Source organism: Microtus ochrogaster, linkage group LG8 (genome assembly GCF_000317375.1).
Source record: "Microtus ochrogaster isolate Prairie Vole_2 linkage group LG8, MicOch1.0, whole genome shotgun sequence".
Classification (NCBI taxonomy): domain Eukaryota; kingdom Metazoa; phylum Chordata; class Mammalia; order Rodentia; family Cricetidae; genus Microtus; species Microtus ochrogaster.
Window position 1 is genome coordinate 15,110,907 of NC_022033.1, and position 22,023 is coordinate 15,132,929.

Sequence of the window (22,023 nt, forward strand, 5' to 3'; positions counted from 1 at the left end):
CCTCCTCCTCTTCTTCCTTCTTCTCTTCCTCCTCTTCTCCTCCCCCTTCTCTTTCTCCTCCTCCTCCTCTTCTTCCTCCTCCTCCTCTTCTTCCTCCTCCTCCTCTTCTTCCTCCTCCTCCTCTTCTTCCTCCTCTTCCCCCCTTCTCGCCTTTCTCCATCCCTTCTCTGTCTCTGCTTTGGAGACAGAGTCTCACTTTGAAGTCCTCTGCCTCCCAAGTGCTGATTGCAGATGAAAGCCACCCACCGGGCTGGGAGCCTTGCTTTCTGAAACTCTTGACCCCCGGGGCCACTGCCTGGCCTCAGAGGTCCATAAACACCCTGCACAGGGAGTGTGTGTACACTCAAGTGGACAACCTGTTCTTTCCCTGGGAGAGGTTTTCTCAGATAACCATCAGATTCGGAAAGTAATCTCATGCACAAATAAACTCAGGGATCAAAGTGTGTAGCAGAGCCAGGAACATGTCTGTAACGCCAGACTCAGGAGGAAGAGGCAGGAGGATCAGGATTTCAAGGTTATCCTTGGTTATATAGCTAGTTATAGGCCAGCCTGGGCTACATGAGGCCCTATCTCAAATAAGCAAACAAAGTATACAGTGGAAAGATGTGGCCCAAGGTTCATTGTTTTCCATAAAACTGACAGTAATATTAGTGGGCAATTTTTCAGTGCTTGCCATGTGCCAGATACTGTCCTGGGCACTAGACATGGCTGTGTTACTTTATGGGAAGTATTGTTATTACTGCATTTTGCAGACAAGACCTCTGGTTAATGAGAAGTAGAGATGGGGCTTGATCATAGCAAGTAAGAATGAGACATTCTGGCCAGTGTGATGAAGTGGGTAAAGGTGCTTTCTTCCAAATCTACTGGCCTGGCTTTGATCCTCTGAGTGTACATGGTGGGAGGAGAGAACTGACTCCTGCAAGCTGTTCTCTGTCCTCTGTGCATGCTGTGGTGTGCACATAAAATAAATAAATAAAACACAATTTATTTTAAAGAATGAAGTGTCATTAAAAACATTTTGTTTGTTCGTTCATTTGTTTGTTTGTTTGTTTGTTTGTTTGAGTCAGGTGTTGCATTGGCTGTCCTGGAACTTGTTCCGTAGACCAGGCTGGCCTCAAACTCAGAGATCCTCCTGACTCTGCCTTCCGAGTGCTGGGATTAAAGGCATGCGCCGCCACTGCTTGACATTAAAAAGCATTTTAATAGATGATAGACAACGACACAAAAATAGGCAGGACCAGTGACACTGACTCATGGGCCCCGAGCAAACTCTGTATCTCGGTGACCACAGTAGCTAATAGAAGAAGCTTAAGGGAGAAACCCTTTACTCTGGTACACAGTTTCAGAGTTCAGTCCGTCATGGCAGGGGAGGTGTGACCGAGTTCACACTGGTGGGAACATGTGGCTGAAAGCCTGATCTCCACACCACAGACCAGGAAGCAGAGGGAAAGAGCTTCAGCACTCTCTGGCTTTCTCCTTTCTTCTTTTATCCCCAAAGCTCCCAGCCTAGGGGAAGCTGCCATCTACATTCAGGGTGGACATCCCCATTCAGTTATCCCTCTGGAAATGCTCTGACAACACACACCCAGAGATGAGCCTCAGTTTCCTGGGGGATTCTAAACCTAGTCAAAACGTCAGTGAGGCTTAACCATCCTCAACTCCTTCAAAATCTTTGGTCTATGCATGTGCGTACATGGATAGTGTGTGTGTACGTGTTTGTGTGTGCATGTGTATGTGCACTTATGGATGCCGTAGATGAGAGTGAATATCTTCCTCTGTCACTGTCCATCTTGCTTTTTTGAGACAGTCTGTATCTGAACTCAGAGCTCCCGCTTCTGCAAGACCAGCTAGGGTTGCAGGCGTGTGCTTCCATGCCTGGCTTTTTGGGGCTGGAGATCCCGATTCAGAATCTTGTGCTTACCCAGCAAGTATCTTAGCAATTTAAGCACCTTCCTATCCTCTTCAGAATCATGTACAGATTTCCAAATGCTTGCAGCAGAACTTTAAGTTAGGTTCCCTATGTCCCTGCAAGGTCAAATGCTTGTGACGTTCACCGTGACCATAGAATGACTGCAGGCTCCCCATATCACTGTGTAGCAAGCTCTATGCTAAGAGCCTTACCTGCATCAGTTAGGGATTAGGCATCTTGTTAGCCTGTGCCTTTGGAACTGCTAGGATTACAGCGTCACAGTCAGATTCATGTTTGCACGGCAGTTCTCTACCTGTGCACATCGACAAAAATGGAGAAGGGAAGCCCACACTCTATATCATTCCTCTTTGCGGCATGTGGCAGCTTCCTTATTTTACCTTGTTGGGGCATTTGGCGATGCTCTGGCTTATGTAAAGTTCTCAGATGGTTTGTCATGTGCTCTTATTGTTATTATTATCACCACACTCTGAAAAGATAAGGCTGCCTCGTATGTCTTTGCCAACTGAATCCTGAGCCCAAGCTCCTGCACTCAGGACCCAGTTTGCTCTCGTTTATTTAACTTCTTTTCTTGCTCGGGGTTAGTAACTTAAACTCATTTAGTCCAGTGGATTCCGAACATGCAGGCTCAACGCATCTGCTGGAGCAGAGGACTGAGCAGGACGAGATGTCACGTTTTCTGAGCCTGAAGCACGCGCTCTCACGGGTTAAGCTTCCTTGTTTATCCATTTCTGCCCCAAAGGAATATTTCTGCCTTCTTATTGTCTATATTCCTGACAATGCCAACCTGCTTTTGCTATGGTAGCTTTACAACAAGTCTTTTTAAAAACTCTTTCTTTTAAGGTAGAGTCTCACCATGTAGCCCCAGCTGTCTGGGAAGTCTACATGTAGCCCGAGCTATTAGCATCCCAAATGCCGGATCACAGGTGTGTGCCGCTGTACATAGCCTATGGCGAGCCTCCAAATTACAGGAAATCTTCCAACCTTCCTAGCCAATATTCTGCTGTTGCAGGTCATTTATTCATTCATTAAAAAATCAGCCTTTGTTTTTTTTTTGTTTTTGTTTTTGTTTTTTTTGGTTTTTCGAGACAGGGTTTCTCAGTAGCTTTTGGTTCCTGTCCCTGGAACTAGCTCTGTAGACCAGGCTGGTCTAGAACTCACAGAGATCCGCCTGCCTCTGCCTCCCGAGTGCTGGGATTAAAGGCATGTACCACCACGGCCCGGCCTGTTTCTTAAAACCAAAGGCAGCTGGGTTTCGACTGGCAATGTGTTAGATTTACCTGTCAGCTGGAGTCAACAGACGTTCTGGTAACATTGAGTTTCTAATCCATGGACATGGTATATATCCCCATATTTCAGTTTCACCCAGAAGTACTTGGAACCCTTCAGTGCCCACAGTTTGGGGAAATGTTATGCCTATACATTCTTCTTATAAAGGCGTCATTGAGGTTTTTTTTTTTTTTAATTTACTGAGGGGGACACACACACACGTCACCATGTACGTGTGAGGTACAACTCAGAGTCAGTTCCCTCCTCCACCATGTGGGTCTCAAGGACTGAATGTAGCTTGTCAGACTTGAATGGAAGTTCCCTAAGCTGCTGAGTTCTCTTGCTGGCCCTGTATTTCTTCTCTTTCTTTTTTTTGGGGGGCGGGGGAGTCACTGTAAATGGCACCTTAAATTTTAGTTTTTCCAATCATTCGGTGCTAGTTTATGGAAATAAAATTATTTTCTTTTTTCTTTTTAAAAAGATTTTATTTTGTTAATTATGTATAGGTACACACCTATACCACAATGCCAGTATGTGGGCATGGGCAAGAGCACAGGTTCCTGAAGACGCCAGAGGCACTGGAGCCTTTAAAACTGGAGTTACAGACGGTTGTGAGCTGCCAGACGTGGGTGTTGGGGACTGAAGTCTGGGCCTCTGGAAGAACAACCTGTGCTGTTACCTGCTGAGCTAGTTCTCCAGCCCCGTTTCATGTTGACCTTGAATCTTCTTACCTCGGTCAACAAATCTCTCTTTTTGCTTTTCAGATTTACAAGCAGGGCCTTTAATTTGAAAGTCTCTTGATTGCTATTGAAAACAAAGTGTAACGGTTCTAAGAGACTCTGGTGGAGACACACGGTGCTTAGGCTCTCGGGAGCAGGGGGCTTAGTGAATCTACATGGCTGTTTGGACTCCAGCTAGGCCACTTGCTAACAGTGTGGAAATCAAGCAACCTCTCTGAGCTCCTGTTTCTCTTTTCCCACCACGAGTGTTAGTATTTCTCTGAACACATGGCTGAGCCAATGAAATGAGATGATAAATATCGGACCCTTAGCGTAACGCCCGGCTCACCGGAAATTGCCAGAACTTAGCCTTTCCTTCTTGTGGTTCCCTCCATGTCCCCCAGAGTGAATTAATTTGCTTAGCTTCAATCATAGCTCTTCTTGCCTTTGGGACAATGTTTTTGAACACAAGAACTAGCCTTTGACGTTGGAAGACTTAAGAAGCTAAGATGGTGACTGGCTCAGGGTGACTGCCCTGTGACCTGCCAGTGTAGACGGGGCCCTAACCAGGTGTGACTCCACTTCAAATGTAGAATCAGCATAATTTAACCTCGTCTCAAGAGTCTCATGTCAGAGTTCACAGCCAGGGATCAGTGTGACAGTGGGCTAAGTTGCTGTCTGAGCAGCTTAGTATGAACTGGGTGTGATCTGGGTCCTCCGGGCAGAAGAGAGCCCCCTCTAAGAGATGAGAAAGCGGACGCAATCTTTCCTCTCAGTGCCTTGCTTCCGTGACTCATGTATCCGACTGGCCCGGCCTCAGCAGATGTACCCTGTCCAAGGCAGGCCTTGGGGATTCGCTCGGCTTGCTGACTTCCAGGGGTTGCTAATTCTATGCCCCCAGCAGCTGTTCCCCAGACCAGCTCTGCTCTGCCGCACCCTTGTAAGGAATGTCCAGTCTCATTTTCTGAGGACTCCTGCTGAGTGTGGGGTGAGGTGGGGCAGGGTGCTTCCTACCATCGGCCAGAGGGCTGTGTTTGTTCCTTCCTACCCTCCCCCCTCTAGCCAGGGTCATAGGGTAGGAAAGCAGTGAGGACTGTTCTCCCTCCGGTCTGTTGTAACTTCTACTTCCTACATAAGGGACATTTGCTGAAGGCTGAGAGCCCAGGTGTGGGTGGGGGAACAATTCGCATTAGCGCCTCCTAGGCTCTCCCTGTCAGCAGTGATAAGCATCTAGGGCCTGAGGGAGCCTGACCCCATGCTAACTGACCACTGCGGGAGACACATGAGTGGAAGGAGGGACAGGTCTGAGGGGCATGCCACCACAGGACGCGCTGTTTGGAAGGCGCAGCGTTCCTGCTGTTGGTTTGCAGTTAAGGTGGAATCCTTCCCGACCCTTCTTCACCTACCAGCTACGTGTAACTTCCCGCAGTGGCCGGGCGGATGAACAGTGCAGCTCCTTGATAGGACATTTATAGAAGGACATGGTGTTCCTGTAATGTTCCTGTCAGGAAAGCAATGACGAAGGGGCATTTTGTGCAGGGTCATGTAGGCCATTCGTAAGAATTCGGCTTTTGCTCTTAGAAAAATGCAGACAATGACATTGACGGGCTGGTGAGTTCAGTGGCTGGGTTCCACTGTCAGCATCATAAGAATAAGAAAACAGACTTTTTTCCTTATTCCGTTTTCCATATTTATTTTGTGGGTGTGCTTGCACTGTGGTGCATGTGTGGAGGTCTGAGGACAGATTGTCGGGGTCACTTCTCTCCTGCCGTGTGGGGCCCAGCGACTGGACTCAGGACATCAGTCTTGGCAGGAAGCAGCTTTACCCCGAGCTGTCTTGCGGCCTTCCAAAGCTGAAGAGTGACAGGATTTGATTTGGTTTCGTGGGATGTCTTTAGGTGAAGGCCACCTGGGGTCAGGGCAGTGTCGGGCCCATTTTAATGCGGTCAGAATTAATGGTACAGGTGAGAAGGACCACACGGCCGAGGTGGTGACATGTGGCACTGGGGGGGCGGGGGGGGGACAGGCAGGGTTTTTGAGGATACAGCTTCTAGGAGGAACAAGAGAGGCAGAGATGATGTTCCAGGGTTTGTGTGAACCACAGAGAAACAGCCATGAGTGGGGTGAGGGTCAGGGGCCGAGGGTCTGGCACATGAGTGAGAGATGCCTGTCAGACATTCTCAGAGGTTGTTTCTGAACCCAGAGCCTCTCCTGTGGGCCCCCTCCCTCATGCAACACAGCCTTCTCTAGTCTACAGTCCTCAGTGTTGCCGGCAACCCTCACTGTGCCTAGGCGACCCAGGCCTGGCCCAGGGGCTTCCACCCAGACCACGGGCCCTGGGCTGTCAGCACCCAGCCAGTGTTGCCCAGTTAATCCTCGGCTTCTTGTGCGAGCTGTGGGGTGTCATCTGGGGCAGCAGCACTGCTTGTGGGGGTGGCAGAGCTCTGAAGGCTAAGGAGACTTGGCATCTGTGACTGCAACCTGACCCTGCTGCTGGGTGCTGTCACAAAAGCTGCCAGCTCTTCTACTCCGAGCTCTCTGTTGGTGATCCCAGGAAACTAGAGACTGTGGGGCTTTGATGGATGTGGCATTTGGAAACCAAGGAAGGGACTGTGGTGCCAGCCTTGCAGGTGAGGCAGAGAGCAAGGCCTCAGGGTTGTTCTGGGGGAAACACCCACACTGACCAGACACTCAGCTCAGCAAGGGACTATTGAATGAAATAGCCGTGGACACAGTATACAGAGGTCAACATCCACCGTGTACACTCACATGGGAAGGAAACAAAGGCATGATGCTAAGAGTGCCGAAGCCATCGGCAAGCATTCCCTGCGTGCTTACCCTAATCTGTCCATTCTAAGGGACACAAGCTGTGCCTGAGTGGTGAACTGTGAACCCTTTGCTCCTCCTCTCGTGGGCAAGCAAATGGTCAGGAAAGACCTGTGTTGCTAACAGCCATCTCTCTTGGGAAGCAGCAGATTCTGTCCATATTGCTCATTTGTTTGGATATTTTGCAATGAGCATATGGGCTCCCTCTGTAGCACACAGAAGGTGTGTCTGTGTAGACATGGTAAGATATAGGAGGCCGCTTGTTGGTTCCCAGGCACCCGGCTAGCTTAGACTCAAAATAGTCACACAGAAACTGTATTAATTAAATCACTGCTTGGCCCACTAGCTCTAGCTTCTTATTGGCTAACTTTTATATTAATTTAACCAATTTCTATTAATCTGTGCATCGCTACGTGGCTGTGGCTTACTGGGTAAAGTTCCCAATGTCTATCTCCGGCAGCTCCATGGCTTCTCCCGACTCCGCCCTTCTTTCTCCCAGCATTCCGTCCAGTCCCCCCCCCCAGCTCTGTTCCCCTATAGCTCTGCTATAGGCCCAAAGCAGTTTCTTTATTCATTAATGGCAATCACAGCACACAGAGGAAAATTCCACATCAGAAAGACATCTCCAAGGTGCAAAAAGATGTTGGGGAATTTATTAGTTACTTTTCTCTCACCGTGGCAAAACACCTGATAGAAGCAACTTAAGGGAGGGTTTTTTTTGGGGGGGGACCTCACAGTTTGAGAGGGAATAGTCCATCGTGGTGGAGATAGCCCGGAAGCTGGAGTGGCTTGGCTGGTGGCAGTGGGAGTTTGCCAGGTACAGGTGGCTTGTTCACATCTTGACAAATCAAGTAGTAGGGGATAGGAAGGAAGCAGGGGTTGCAGAAGCCATGCCTATCTCAAGCAACCGACATCCACTGGCTGAGTCCCCACACCTAAGACAGCGCTGCCAGCTGGGGGCTGGAAGGCTTGGGATAGGGGCATGTGGTCAAGAGGGACACTGAGATAATCTGATAGGGGGAAAGGAAGAAGCTTATTAGAAAAATATTAATGCTACGGACAGACAGGCAACAGCCTGGCAGGGACCTCTGAGCATCAGAGACAGAGAGCTCGGAAGGGAGGAAGTCCAGGCACACATGGCAGAAATGGGAGTCTCTCATCCCTTTGTGAGAATGGGGGGGGGGACGGTATCACAAGCCCAACACCCAGACTCTCTGACTCCCAGGCAGGCTGCAGGGAAGGGGATGAGGAACGGCTTGTGTGGCCACCAACACCCTCTTTGATGTGAGTAGTTCACTTCTCTGGTGAGAGCCACTGATATCAGGAAGTCTGTTCCCTAGGGACCAACAGACCTTGTCTCAGCAAGGTGCACGTCTGTATCCTCAAGAGGCAAGGGAAGGGTTACTTCAGGCGCTGTGGCTGAACCACACCCGGATTCTAACACTGCATCGTTACAGGGAGCAGGTGTTCAAACCTGTGGATCTGCAGAAGCCTCTGAGACTTAAACCTAACACATTTCCCAGAATCTAGACTCAGGGTCCCAAACGTCTCCTCCTTGTTTCCTCTTGTTCTGTGTCACCCAGCTTTCTAAAGCCAACAGGACAGGAGAGAGCTAAGCAGGGGATCTGGTTTTCTAGTCTCAGCTGAGCTACTGCCTGACTGGTGTGGCCTTGGGCACGTTGCTCATTGTTAGATCTTTTCTGAGATTACCCCTCTGCAAGGAGAACTTACATGATTGTTTGTTTTTGAGACAGGGTTTCTCTGTGTAGCCCTGGCTGTCCTGGAACTCATTCTGTAGACCATGCTGGCCTCTAACGTGGAGATCTCCTGCCTCTGCCTCCCGAGTGCTGGGATTAAAGGTGTGCACCACCATGCCCAGTGGCCACACTTATCCTTAAAGGCAGATTGATTCCATACAACACTAACTTATCGGTGACATACAGATGTGGCAAAGGACACAGTGAGGCCCTGTCATATCAGTATCATGACTGATGAACAATGCCAGCGGTGGACATGGGATGGGGCAGAAGTGGCCAGGTAGATTGTGTCCTTAGTCAAGATGACCGGCTCTCCAAGTTTTGCTCCAGTCAGGACTTTTAGAGACTCTTATGTCCACCAGGTTGTCTGTAGCTATGTGGGTGGCAATGTTTGTAGAAACCATGCACCCAAGATCACATATTAAATATGGGCACTGAGCCAACTTTTACTGGCTTGGGAGAACCCCTGGGCATGGTTTTAGGAAATTTTCAAAGTAACTCTTCAACCCTGGGTAGCTTGAGCACCCATGGAGGGAGTATTTACACCTTAGCAACTGACAAGCGGCGCAAATCAAAGTGTGTTTGCTTTTCCTAAAGAGTTGGCTCACAAGCATATCAAACTCAGTGCCCTTGTCACCCAGAGTTAGGGTCACCAACCCTCTCGGCTTGCGTGGAACTGTCTTGGTGTTAGCAGGGCGTGTCACCTCTGAGGGATCCCTCTGTCTCAGTCATTTTCTCTCTCAGTTACTGTCCTCGTGGCCTTGAGAAAACACCCGGGAGACAACCCGAGGATGGAAGGTTTGCTTTGGCTCATGGTCTCAGAGGGTTCCACGATCATAGTGGACAAGGCCTGGTGGAGTTCAGAGTGGCGGAGACTCCTAACTTCTCAGTGGGTCGTGAAGCAGAGGGTAGGAACTAGGGAGCCTGGTATAAGCTCCAAGCCCTGAACCTGGTGACGTACAGCTGCCAGCTGGGCTTTACCCACATCCTAATGGCTCCCCGCTCCCCAACAGCACCACATTGGGGACCAAATGCCCCAAACACAAGCCTTCAGGGGGACACTATAGATTCAAATTGTGTATTTTCTGTGGAGTAAGGGCAGTTCACATTTGTTGAGAGGTGGAATCAGACTCTCAGGAGCCCTGAGAAGGTCTATTACCGTTTTGATAAGAGACTCAGAATTTTGTCTAAGGCCACTTGCCCTTCAATCCGCTTGGCAATGTCTGCTGTGTGTTTTCTGTATGTAGTCACTGTGCTGGGCATGTATGTGGACATGCAGATGTGGCCTTGCCTGTAAGAACATGGGTTCTAAGTAGATCTAAGTTCAACAGTGGCTGTGTTCAAGAGTGAAAAGCAACCTAAAGGGAAAGTAGAAGGACGTGGGGGGTCTAGTGACTGGAGGTCCCCAGAAAATGTAGCGTGTGCAGGCATCAGAAGGAAGAAGAGGAGCTAACCAGACAAGGGACCCGTGCTGTGTCTGGCAGAGGGGACAGCGAGAGCAGAGACCTAGTGGGGGGAATGGGGCACAAGCTTTCCTATGTGAAACCGCGGGGAGGCAGAAAACCCAAGCTGGCCTCCATCTCTTCCTGGGTTCTCTCTGTCCTTCCTGGCTCTGGCTCATCTTTACAGTTAATCCTTTCTGGGCCAGCATTTCTGAGCAAAGACTCTGACCTGCCAAAAAGCTGGCCTTTGCGGGATAGGGGTAGCTCAGTGCTAGAGCACGTGACTAGCAACACACGACCTGGGTTCCATCCCCAGCACAGGGGGCAAAAAGAGCTAGCGTTCAAGGGACACTTCCTGCCCACCAGCCCCTACAGAGTACTCCCTGGGTGCCATCCCTGCCAGGGGCCTCCTACATGCCTCCTCTAACCCTAACCTTCAGTCAACTGCCTTCCCCGCTCTACAGCTCTCTAGACTTTGAGTCTCACCTCTCCCCTGGACCACTGCTGTGTCTGCCATTTAGTGTGTGTGTGTGTGTGTGTGTGTGTGTGTGTGTGTGTGTGTGGCCAGTTGAATCCCAGGCCCATCCCTGACACTGGAGTCCACACTCTCATGGACAGAGACAATGTCTATTTCGGTCACTGCCGGATCTCTGGGACCTGGAATAATGAATACATGGCCCTGTACAAGTACTCAGGGGAGTCAGTGAGGCAAGTCTCATCACTTCTACTTCACAGAGGGACAGAAACGGGCTCTGCAGGCTTAAGTAACTAAGGTGGGTTTCAGAACTACTCAGGTCAGGGCTAAGGCTGGAATCCATACTATTCCTAACTAAACGAGAAGAGCAACTGCAGGAGAGGGCGATGAGCAGGCTCCGTCTGCCTGGGAGACACGCACCACGGTTATGGCTGTGACCATATTTCCCAGGTCGCTCATCGTTCCCAGGATTCGTACTGCTGAATCTAGAGTGAACATAGCTGCTTACAGTGCCTCTTTCTTCCTGGTTTGAGAAAAAAGTGGGATGTGGGTCCTGTTCCTAAGACAACCTAACAGCATGGTCAGGAAAACAGAGTTGTATATCAGCTGCTTGCCAATGGGCTCTTTGGACCTGGGAACTGAGTGCATAGTGGGAATGAGCTCGACACTGCTCCTTTCTGCCTAGAAGCTGGAGCCCTACAGGGGAGGAAAGGCTTACAGGGAACCAATCACCATGTTTATTTCCCAGCACTCGGGGAGAGTCTTGAGAAGGCAATGAGGGTGTCTTGGGTGACATTTGAGGAAGGGGTTCCAGAATTCTCCCTGGATGATTTCACATGTAAGCTCGAGTTTGAAATGTCAAAGATGGACATGGGAGAGGGAGGAGAAGAGCAAGCCAAGAAAGAACAAATGGCTGTAACCTCAGCAATTTGGAGGCTGAGGCAGGAGAATTGCCAGAAGTTTGAAGTTGTATAGTGAGCTCCAATACAGCTTAGGCTACAGTGCAAGAGCCTGTCTCAAAAAAACAGAAGAAGCCTGGAGAGTTGGCGGTTAAGTGCACTGGTTGCTTTTCCAGAGGACCGTGTTTGATTCTTAGTCCCCAAGCGGTGGCTCACAGTCCTCTGTAACTCCAGCCCTGGTGGGGGGTTTGATGCCCTCTTCTGGCCTCTGTGGGCACAGCATGCACATGGTGCACAGCATACATGTAGGCAATAAAACTCATATGCACAAAATATAAATACCCACCCCCAACATTGCTGGGCATGGTAGCACATGCCTTTAACCTCAGCATTTGGGAGGTGGGTCTCTGTGAGTTCAAAGCCACCCTGGTCTGTAAAGTAAGACCTTATAGCAAACACTGACAGCAACAACAAAACCAAAAGAAAACTAAAAAGAAGTCCACACAAAGGTGTGAGGTAGGGAGAAAAGTGGCTAGAGAAAAGGGCAAACTGAGGTGGCCGTGCCGGGCTGCGTGGCTGCTGGGGACCTCGGTGGGCCCGCTAGAACAATGGGATGCCCGGCAAGGATCAACCAGGCAGCCAAGGAAGCACTTGGGGGCCCCCCGGAACTGTCAGCCACATAGCTGTTGGGAAGCTTCTGTCTGCAGGTGTGGGCCTCCTGTCCCCAAGGAGGACCGTCCTGTGTTAAACACACAGGGAGATGGCCCTTCCATAGCATTATCCTCCTTCCCAGGGCCCTGTCACTATCAATCTCCCCTGGGTGTTGGTAGCTCTTACTACATGTCTGTAAGTTTCCTAATATAGCCATACTGTTTCATTCCCAACTGGTGGCCAAGAGTGGCTCTCTGCCGCAGTCTCAGGTTCTCTTGGGCTTAAAGGGACCCTGTCAGCCCGTCTCAGGCCAAATTATAGTTGCAGGTAGGTTGCCGGATTCAATTTCACAAACCTCTCCAACCTGGAGATTAGATATCCTCTCTGCCCCCATTTCCCAGCGTCTCTGCCCGCTGAGCCCCCTCCTCTGTGGAGAAGCAGAAGGAATGTAGCTAGGTATGGAGCTTCGACTCCGGTGACATAGGAGCTACGTCATCTTCTGTGTCTTTCATCCTTGCCGAGCCTTAGCTTTGCTCCGGGCTTTTTTCAGAGTTAAAGCGAAAAGAGGATAAAAGTTGTAGAAGAGACACATGCCATCCAGTTGTGCAAAATATTTGTATTAAGTGTCTGGTTCTAGTCCTCATTCTTCCAGGCACTGAGGACTCGGCAATAAACAAAACAGACGGGACTCCTCACCCTTATGGAGCTTCCTGCCAGGGAGGGCAACGCACCAAAGAGAAAGAAGCTGGTCCGTTGTCTATATATGTTACGAAGAAGACGGAAGCAAACACAGGGACTGAAACCTCCTGTGGGAAGGCAGTCCATCAGTCCATCACTCCGTCAGACAGGAGTGAGGGCTTGTAGACAGGAGCGAACCATGTGGGTACCCGAGGGAAGAACGTTCTGGTCAGTGGGAATAGCACACAGAGACGGTTCTGAGGAGGACCACTGCTGATATGGACAAGGAACACCCAAGAAGCCCCTAAGCCTAGAGTGGAGGGTGGCGGTGAGAGCAGAGACGTGGAGGGGATGAACTTAGGGAGGGTCGAGTGGGTCCCTGGAGTGAGAAGGGCCAGAATGGAGAGCTCTGCTCGCATGTTTGGACAGAACCCCTCTGATGCGCTTGCCAGTTGCTGGCAGAGGATGGCGAGCAGCGGCTCTAAGTGAGGATGCCGAGAGGGGCCGGACTCTAGGTCCACTTGCATATTTCCTGGTGGGGTTTTTCAAAAATACTCCTGGGTGGTGTTGTTCGTTTGTCTTCTGAATTTTCATTGTTTTATTTATTTAAATGAAAACCATCAACGTTGGTAATGGTGTCTTTAGGAGGCGGGGCCTAGCAGGAGGTTTTTTAGGTCACAGGGGCGTGTCCTGCCTTTCTTTCACATCTTGATGGTTGCAGCAGGTTTGAAAGGTTCTGGTTGGGGGATGTTCTTGTCCCCAGTCTGGTGGCCCTTTTGCTTTTAGGTCTATATTGTGATGTGCTCCTCGTGGGGGGAGAGAAAGGAAGGACACACCCCCATGACCTCTGACTAGGCCCCACCCCTTAAAGGCTCCTCCTCTGAATACAACCACGCTGGAGACCAAGCCTTCACCACACAGATACATGAGGAACTCTTAAGATGCAGCAAAGGCTCTGAATCGCCACTTCAGGGCGGTGACATTGATGTCACAGTACCGCTGTGTGTGGCAGCTCAAGGGGTAGAGACAGAGGACTGGTTTTCAGTGCTCCCATGGGAAAAACTAAGAAGGTGGTGTGTGTGTGTGTGTGTGTGTGTGTGTGTGTGTGTGTGTGTGTGGTGTGCATGTGATGTGTGCGTGTGATGTGTGCGCGCGTGACATCTAGCGGTCATCTGTCTCCAGGCTGACATCGGGAACCGGGGCCAGGGATATTATTGGAGGTCAGCAGGACACACACGGGGGTGACAAAGCATTAGATGATGTCATCAGTGTGGAACCAGTGTGGGGTGGAACCACGGGGCTCTTACATCTATGAAATCTTCAGACTGAAAGAGAGGAGTTCCTGTCTCATCCCGCCTTACATTCCTCTCTAGTGCTGGGATTGAAGGCGTGCATCACCACCGCCTGGCCTCTATGGCTAACTAGTGTGGCTGCTGGGATTAAATGTGTGTGCACCACTGTCTGGCTTATATGGCTGACTAATGTGGCTGTTTTACTCTCTGATCTTCAGGCAAGCTTTATTTATTAAAATACTGCACTCAGGTGGCCCTGCACACTCAGAACTCCATGTACATTCATAATGTCACTTCCATGGGACTATTGGCACTTGGCTTCCTGTCTGCACACTGTCACACCTGTGATCTCATGTAGTCAAAAGATGCATGCCTGCACACAAGACTCTTACACACACACACACACACACTTCTCAACATTTACTCAGCTCTGTAAACTTGCTGTTTTATCTGTCCATGGCCCTCACTAGTCACACCACCTTGGACAGAAGGACAGCTGCGCATTCTTTTTCTGTATACCAGAGGGGTCTTGCCTCTTCATACCCCTTCCCCTCTTCCACCCCTGATTACCTGATCCCACTTTTCCTTGCAGTTCCGACCCGGACAACACCCACAGACTTAAGTTATCTCCACTGTGCTTTTCCCACAAGCCCTCAGACAGGCTGTGTGATACTGCCTTGCACCAGCCCTCCACATCAAACCACAGTGCTACACAGAGCTACCATCCGTCCGTGTAATCCAAAATCTGGGCACGCATCCAAGTAGAATTCTCAGCTTGACCTGCTCGGATAACTGCACTGGAACCTCCCGCTAGGTTGCATACCTGTGACCCCAGGGGGAGTGTTCATACCATTCCACAATTCCTTCTGGCAGGGTCGCTCCTGGACTGGCATCCTCCTTTTACGTCATCCAGTACTGTGACCTCGACTAATCAATCACACAGCGGCACATTTATTCTCTGACTCGCATCACCCCCAGTGTTGGTGGCCACACCTCCCCCTCTGGCTTCCCACTGGAACGTGCTCTCACATACTTGTATTCTCAGGTACACACGGGGCCAAGCACTCGATCCCTCCGATGGCGCAGCCCTGTCATGGTGCCCTCCAGCCTTGCCCACATCTGGTCCTGCCTGTAGCCTCCTGAGACCACTTTCCAGGCACACACAACAACATGCTTATCCCTCCTATAGCCAAACTGCCCTCTGGACCCCACCCTGCTTTGACCAGGACCCAGGTTACATGCTAGGGTTCCTACCTGTGTCTTACCGAGACTACCTTCCAGGTAGGCACAGCAGTGTGCATTCCTTGTTCCCTCAATGGTTTTTTATCTCTCTGGACCCCGCTCTGTCTTGTCCATGGGTCCATAGGGGAAGGGGGGGGGTCACCCAGCCTCTTCCGCCCACTGACATTGCTCTCTTCGCCCTGCAGGGACCTACCAAGGCCAGTTCACCAACGGCATGCGGCATGGCTACGGCGTGCGCCAAAGTGTACCCTATGGGATGGCGGTGGTGGTGCGCTCCCCGCTGCGCACATCGCTGTCTTCTCTGCGCAGCGAGCACAGCAATGGCACGGTGGCTCCGGACTCGCCGGCCGCGGATGGGCCAGTGCTGCCCTCGCCCCCGGTACCGCGCGGTGGCTTTGCGCTCAGCCTGCTAGCCACCGCCGAGGCTGCGCGTCCCCCGGGGCTGTTCACACGTGGCGCGCTACTGGGTCGGCTGCGACGCTCAGAGTCGCGCACGTCGCTGGGCAGCCAGCGCAGTCGCTTGAGCTTCCTTAAGAGCGAGCTGAGCTCAGGCGCCAGCGATGCCGCGTCCACCGGCAGCCTGGCCGAGGGCGCCGAGGGTCCTGACGACGCGGCCGCGCCCTTTGACGCCGACATCGACGCCACCACCACCGAGACCTACATGGGCGAATGGAAGAACGACAAGCGCTCAGGCTTTGGCGTGAGCGAGCGCTCCAGTGGCTTGCGCTACGAGGGCGAGTGGCTGGACAACCTGCGCCACGGCTATGGCCGCACCACACTGCCAGACGGCCACCGCGAGGAGGGCAAGTACCGCCACAACGTGCTGGTCAAGGGCACCAAGCGCCGCGTGCTGCCGCTCAAGAGCAACAAGGTACGCCAGAAGGTGGAGCATGGCGTTGAGGGCGCACAGCGTGCAGCTGCCATCGCTCGCCAGAAGGCTGAGATCGCGGCTTCTAGGTAAGAACCTGGTGGGATCTGCAGCCTAGGGGGCCTGAGCCAAGTCTAGTCCTAAATTTCTGTACTGTGCGAGTCAGTTATCGACACATCGTGCCTCAGCCATCCACTCCAGCGGCTGCCACCCACCAATCCAAGCCCTTGGCGTAACTTATTCTCACACAACCTTCTAATAGCCATATCTCCCTGGTCAGCAGTCATCCATTCACCCATGCCACATGCAATCACCCACCTACACCACCATCCATCCATCCATCCATCCATCCATCCATCCATCCATCCATCCATCCATCCATCTTCACCAAACCAAGCAACCACCCACCCAGACATCCCTCCAATCCCTTCACAGCTTCTCAAACACTCAGAGCCTCCATCCATGCAACCACTTCCGGTCACGCAATCTCTTTACTATCTACCCGAGTGAGCATCCATCTACATGCCCACGCTCAACTTCACCCACACAGTGAATTCTCCACCCCTTTTCACCCCTCTGGCTGCCTAATCGTCTACACAACCACTGATCCAACTACTCACATGTCTGTTTGACCGCTTATCCATCCCCCATCCACCAATCATCTTTATTTACTTAACTATGTCGCCCATTGTAAAAAGCAGTAACGGGTCCGCCGCCATCCAGTCATCCAGCCACCTCCACACCTTACCATACCTCCATCCAACCACTGGCCACACATCCAGTCACTCAGCCCTGCTCACCTATCCAGCCTGCCTGCTGTGCTTGACCTTTCCCCTGCTCACCCCCACCCCCATCATCTACTTTCCATCCCCCGATTTCTTCTCGTTCTAAAGCAGATGGAATTCTAACATGGTCTTCCAGTATGTATTAAACAACATTGACCCCTCCCTCCCATGCCTTTAGCCACCTTCTGGAGTTTCTTGTGCTGTTTCAGATGAGCTAAATGAGGCTCAGAGCAGTAAGGAGCTTTGTCTAGCCACTCGCCCAGAAGGTTTGCGTTTCACCATGTGGTGTCACCATTTCTTAGTTGTCCATCTTTGGTCAGTTGTGTTTTCTTCTCAAGGCTGAGGAGTTTCCTCTGAACAAACAGGGCTGGTTGTTCTGAGGGTTGACAAAGCCAGCGCAGGCGAAGTGCTCCCGGTGAGTCCCCTGGAAGCAGACTCTCAGACGGAGATCCAAATGCAGGAAGATGTTTATGGGAAGCACTCTTAGGATGAAGAAGAAGGGAAGAAGCCAGATGGGGCTGGAGGAGAGGTTGCACAGCAATGAGGTCCCCACAAAGAGTTCCATCGACCACGTGGTTTGCTCTGCAGAGGGATGGCATCCCTACTGGGATGAGGGAGTTGGACCAACCCCTCTAGGTAGAATGTAGACTCTTCTCCGGAAAGGAGTGTGGCCTAGGGGCTGGGCAACTCCCTTCGGCCCCGGCTCAATCCCTGGAGAGGGCTGGTAGTCTGTGGTTCTCCAAGTGACAAGGGTGTGAGAAGGAAGGCCTTGGATCCTGAGGCGGAATCTGGAAGGTTCATTGTAGTACCCACTGCAGTGCAAACACCCAGTTCAGGCACAGTGATGCCAATAGTCCCTGACATTCAACAGATTTGTCTGACAGATGTGAAACTGAGCTCAAAGTCTACAAAGTGCATTCCTCACTTTCTGTGTCACGGTGATGCCATTGTTTGACAGAAACAGAGAAGATATGGGTTTTTTTTTTTTTTTTTTTTGGTTTTTCGAGACAGGGTTTCTCTGTGGTTTTGGAGCCTGTCCTGGAACTAGCTCTGTAGACCAGGCTGGTCTCGAACTCACAAAGATCCGCCTGCCTCTGCCTCCCGAGTGCTGGGATTAAAGGCGTGTGCCACCACCGCCCGGCAGAAGATATGGTTTTGTTTTACCCAGCTTTGAGGGTTTCAGTCTGTTGTGGAAAGGAAGGCAGAATAACTCAATTCATGGTGGCCAGAGTGTGGGGTAGAGGCATCGGCTGTTCCTGCATGGACCCTGAAGCAGAGAGTGAGATGGGAAGTGGGCTAAGAATACCCTGCACCTAGTGACCTTTTTACCAGCTAGGCCTCACCTCCAATATTTTCCAAAATAGTACCACCAGCTGGAGAACAGCATTTAAAGAGCGTGGTGGTTGGAGAGGTGGCTCACAGTAGAGAGTGTTCACTGCTTGGCAGAGGACCTGGCTTTGGCTCCCAGCACTCAAAAACTGCCTTCAACTCTAGTTCCAGGGCATGTGACACCTTCTGACTCTGCAGGCTCATGCATGAATGTGGTGTCCATACATATTCAGGTGCCTGTACATGCACACAAAATAACAAATAAACATCTTTAGAACATGAGCCTGTGGGGACATTTCCGTTTCAAACCATAACAGTGGCCAATACTACAAAGAAAGGAAGCAGAAATCTTAAGCCTGAGCCTTCTGATTCCAAAGCTTTAACTTGCACAGCGTTAGACTTCAAATGGTTGTGAGTGTAGCAGTTAGTACTGCGAAACAGGAAAGAAACTCAGGGCACTTTTCTTGAGACTTCTTGCTTAAAGCCTCTAAGGTTAGAATGTTTCTTCCATCTGAACTCGTGGGGAAGTGTAATTGCTGTACTGTTGCAAATCTCTAATTGGTCTTAATAATAAAAACTCGGAGTGAGATATTAGGGGGTGAAAGCTGAAAGATCCTCCCTCCCTCCTTTCTTTCTTTCTTTCTTTCTTTCTTTCTTTCTTTCTTTCTTTCTTTCTTTCTTTCTTTCTTTCTTTCTTTCTTTCTTTCTTTCTTTCTTTCTTGTTTTCTTCTTTCTCCATTCATTCATTTGTTCCTTCCTTCCTTTTTTTTAAAAAAAATATTTTTAACATAGTTTCTTTATTGCTTCTTTGGGAATTTCCCATCATGCAGCCGATCCCAATCATTTCTCAGTCCCTCCAATGGTTGTGCCAGGTGGGAGCCTGGGCTATCTTGGATCACCTGTGGACAGAATACAAACAGGTTCAGAAGACCTTGAGATGATGCCCTGCCCCTTGCTGTGTGATCTTCCCTACTCTGACTGTGGGATCCTTGTGCCTCATAGGGCAGAGATGAGTTAGGAGGAAAGGAGCTACTGATTGGCATGGAGCAGCGAGCAGTGGAAGGCATTGTCAGTTTTAAAGACAAAGCAGAGGATGCTGGGTAACGGGCGCTTTCCCAAACTCTCCCTGTGGAGCAGAGATACTCCTGTCTGCTCTCTTACTTCCCCCGCCCTTGTCCTTGCAAGCACCCTTGCATCTGAATATGTGGCACTGTCACCGAGGAGGTCCCCAGGCCCTGCAGCTGGCCTGTGCTTCTGAAATGAGAAACTGGTACCCAGCCTCTCCTATGCGCAGCTCTGCTGGCTGTGCACAGGAAGCTCTGGGGAGAGCTGGAAGCGTAGAGAAGAGGCAGCTGAGACCCTGAATGGGAGTGGCCCGGGCTCCAATTCAAGCCCAGCAGAATTTCCAATTAAGGGAGTCTTTGGGTTCGGAGCAAACACAGGATTGCAGTATCTTCCTTGAAGGCTTTCCACTCCCTGGGGCTTTGGTGATGCAGAGGGACAGGAAGCAGCCCCAGCAACCCATAGCCTCCTGGGTCTCAGGAGGGCTGGGCTTCAGTCCTCTGTAGCATCTAGCTCTGGACTCTGGACTTGGATATATATATATATATATATATATATATATATATATATACACACACACACACACAGACACACATGCACACATAAAACACACACAAACACACACACATACTTCATATTAGCATGAATTTGTTATCCCAGCTCTGGGGAGGTGGAGAAAGACCGATCCCTGAGGCTCTTTGGCCAGCCACCCAGCTAATCAGCGAGCCCAAGGTCCCAGTAACAGGTCCTGTCTCAGAAGACATGGCAGGCAGCTCCTGAGGGACTAACTTGAGATTGACTCCTGGCATCCACATGCATGTGCACATGTATAGAAGGTACGCACACTTGTGCATACATAATACTGATTACATGTTGAAATGGTTGTATTTTAGATATCTTGTGTTAAGGGGAAATAGACTTTTGATATGAATTTTACCTGTTTCCTTTTACTTTTTAAAAGGTGGATCCTAGAAAAAAAACATAATTATGGATGTATGTATGTGGCTTTTTTACATCACATTTTTTTTACATTTATCATTTACAATTTTATAGACCAACCACAGTTTTACCCTCCCTCCTCTCCTTCCATTCTCCCCCCATCTCCATCCTACTGTCCCCCCCCCATCCATTCCTCCTCCATCTCCATTCAGATGGGGTAAGGCCTCCCATGGGAATCAACAAAGCATGACATATCCAGTTGAGGCAGGACCAAGCTCCTCTGCCCTGCATCAAGGCTGAGCAAGGCATCCTACCATAGGGAGTGGGCTCCAAAGAGCCAGCTCATACATCAGGAATAGGTCCTGGTCCCACTGCTAGGGACCCAACAAGAGTCTTAGAACCCTTCAGCCCCTCAGAGATAATCTAACCAGTTCTCTGACCACCCGGGGAAACTGAGGCACAGAAAGTATGACATCATACCCACAGTCACCAAGGGATCTAGGCCTTTTGTATTTTGTGGCCAAGAGCTCTTTCTGTACCTCCTTTTAAGGTCATGGATCTGGGCGGTGGAGGGAGGCTAGGAGGTGTCTTAGCTTCTCTGGTTGATACACCCTCCCACATCCCAATTCATGGCTCCCTCTGGGAGGAGCATAGGGAGGGCTGAGGGAGGACTCTGGCTGCCTGCTGCTGGTTCCTTTCCAGCACCCACTTCCCTCCTTTCTCACAGAAGGCTGATCTCTCTCCACCACACAGCTTTTACAAGGCTTACAGCGGAGTCTGTAGTGATATTTAATTTCTATTTTAATAAATAAAGCTTGCCTCAGACAGACAAAACAGCCACACTAGTCAGCCATATAGGCCAGGCAGTGGTGGCACACACCTTTAATCCCAGCACTAGAGAGGACGATAAGGCAGGATGAGACAGGAGCCTCACTCTCTTTCTGTCTGAAGATTTCATAGACGTTAGAGCTCTCTAGTGGCTTGGCTGCTTTGCTTTTCTGATCTTCAGGTTGAACCCCAATATTGGTCTCTGGGTTTTTATTAATCATGCTACAGGAGTCTGTTTGCTGAGCACTGCCCAGGGCTCCATCCACACCCCTGCACGATGAACTTCCCAACAGCTCAGGATTTGTACTAGAGTGATATCCCTGAACTGGTCTGTCCCTTGTCCCACTCCCTGCCTCCAGCACCTCCTCAAATTGCTTCTAAAGTCTCCTGGTGTCACCAGTGTGTGCCGCACGCTCAACTCTTTATTTGTCTTTATTTTTCTCTAATTTCTAAAATTAGTGTACAGAGTTCCCACTTTAGCGCCCTTTGAAGCACTCAAATCTTTTAAACTTTTATGACGTCAGCTTATCTACTTTTTTTTTTTCCTTTTGCTACCTGAGAAAACATTGTCTAATCCAAAACTCTGGGTTTTTTTTTTTTTTGAGACAGGGTCTCACTATGTAGCTCTAGCTGTCCTGGAACTCACCATGTAGACCAAACTCACAGAGATCTGCCTGCCTCTGCCTCCCGAGTGCTGGGATTAAAGGCGTGTGCCACCACCGCCAGGCTCAATTGGATTTCTTATGCCACTGTTTAACTTGTTTCCTGTATATTCTTTCTCTTGATTTCTACCTTTCTGGCAACTTTTATCTAAAATAGATTCAGGAGCAACTTCTCTGGTTTGAACTCTTACTAAGAGGGTCTATACACTTCATATTGTTTCCCATGAAGCCACATAGTGAAATCTTAAGTTCTTTGCATGATAGATCAGAGAACTTAGTCCCAGAACAGGGGAGGGGCAGAGAGGAGAGGAATCATCCTGAAGGACGTGGTGAGAGAAGAGAAACTGAAGCAGAAGGGAGAAACAAAACACAT

The 22,023-nt window shown here is 50.2% G+C and overlaps 1 protein-coding gene across 1 annotated transcript in view; it reads left to right on the plus strand.

Annotated features, from left to right (window-relative positions):
- Window positions 1-22,023, plus strand: part of Jph2 (junctophilin 2) — a 59,468-nt gene that overhangs the window by 5,934 nt on the left and 31,511 nt on the right. The window contains exon 2 of the mRNA XM_005362970.3: window positions 15,363-16,134. Coding sequence (XP_005363027.1) covers window positions 15,363-16,134 — 772 coding nt within the window. The remainder of the gene's footprint in view (window positions 1-15,362; window positions 16,135-22,023) is intronic.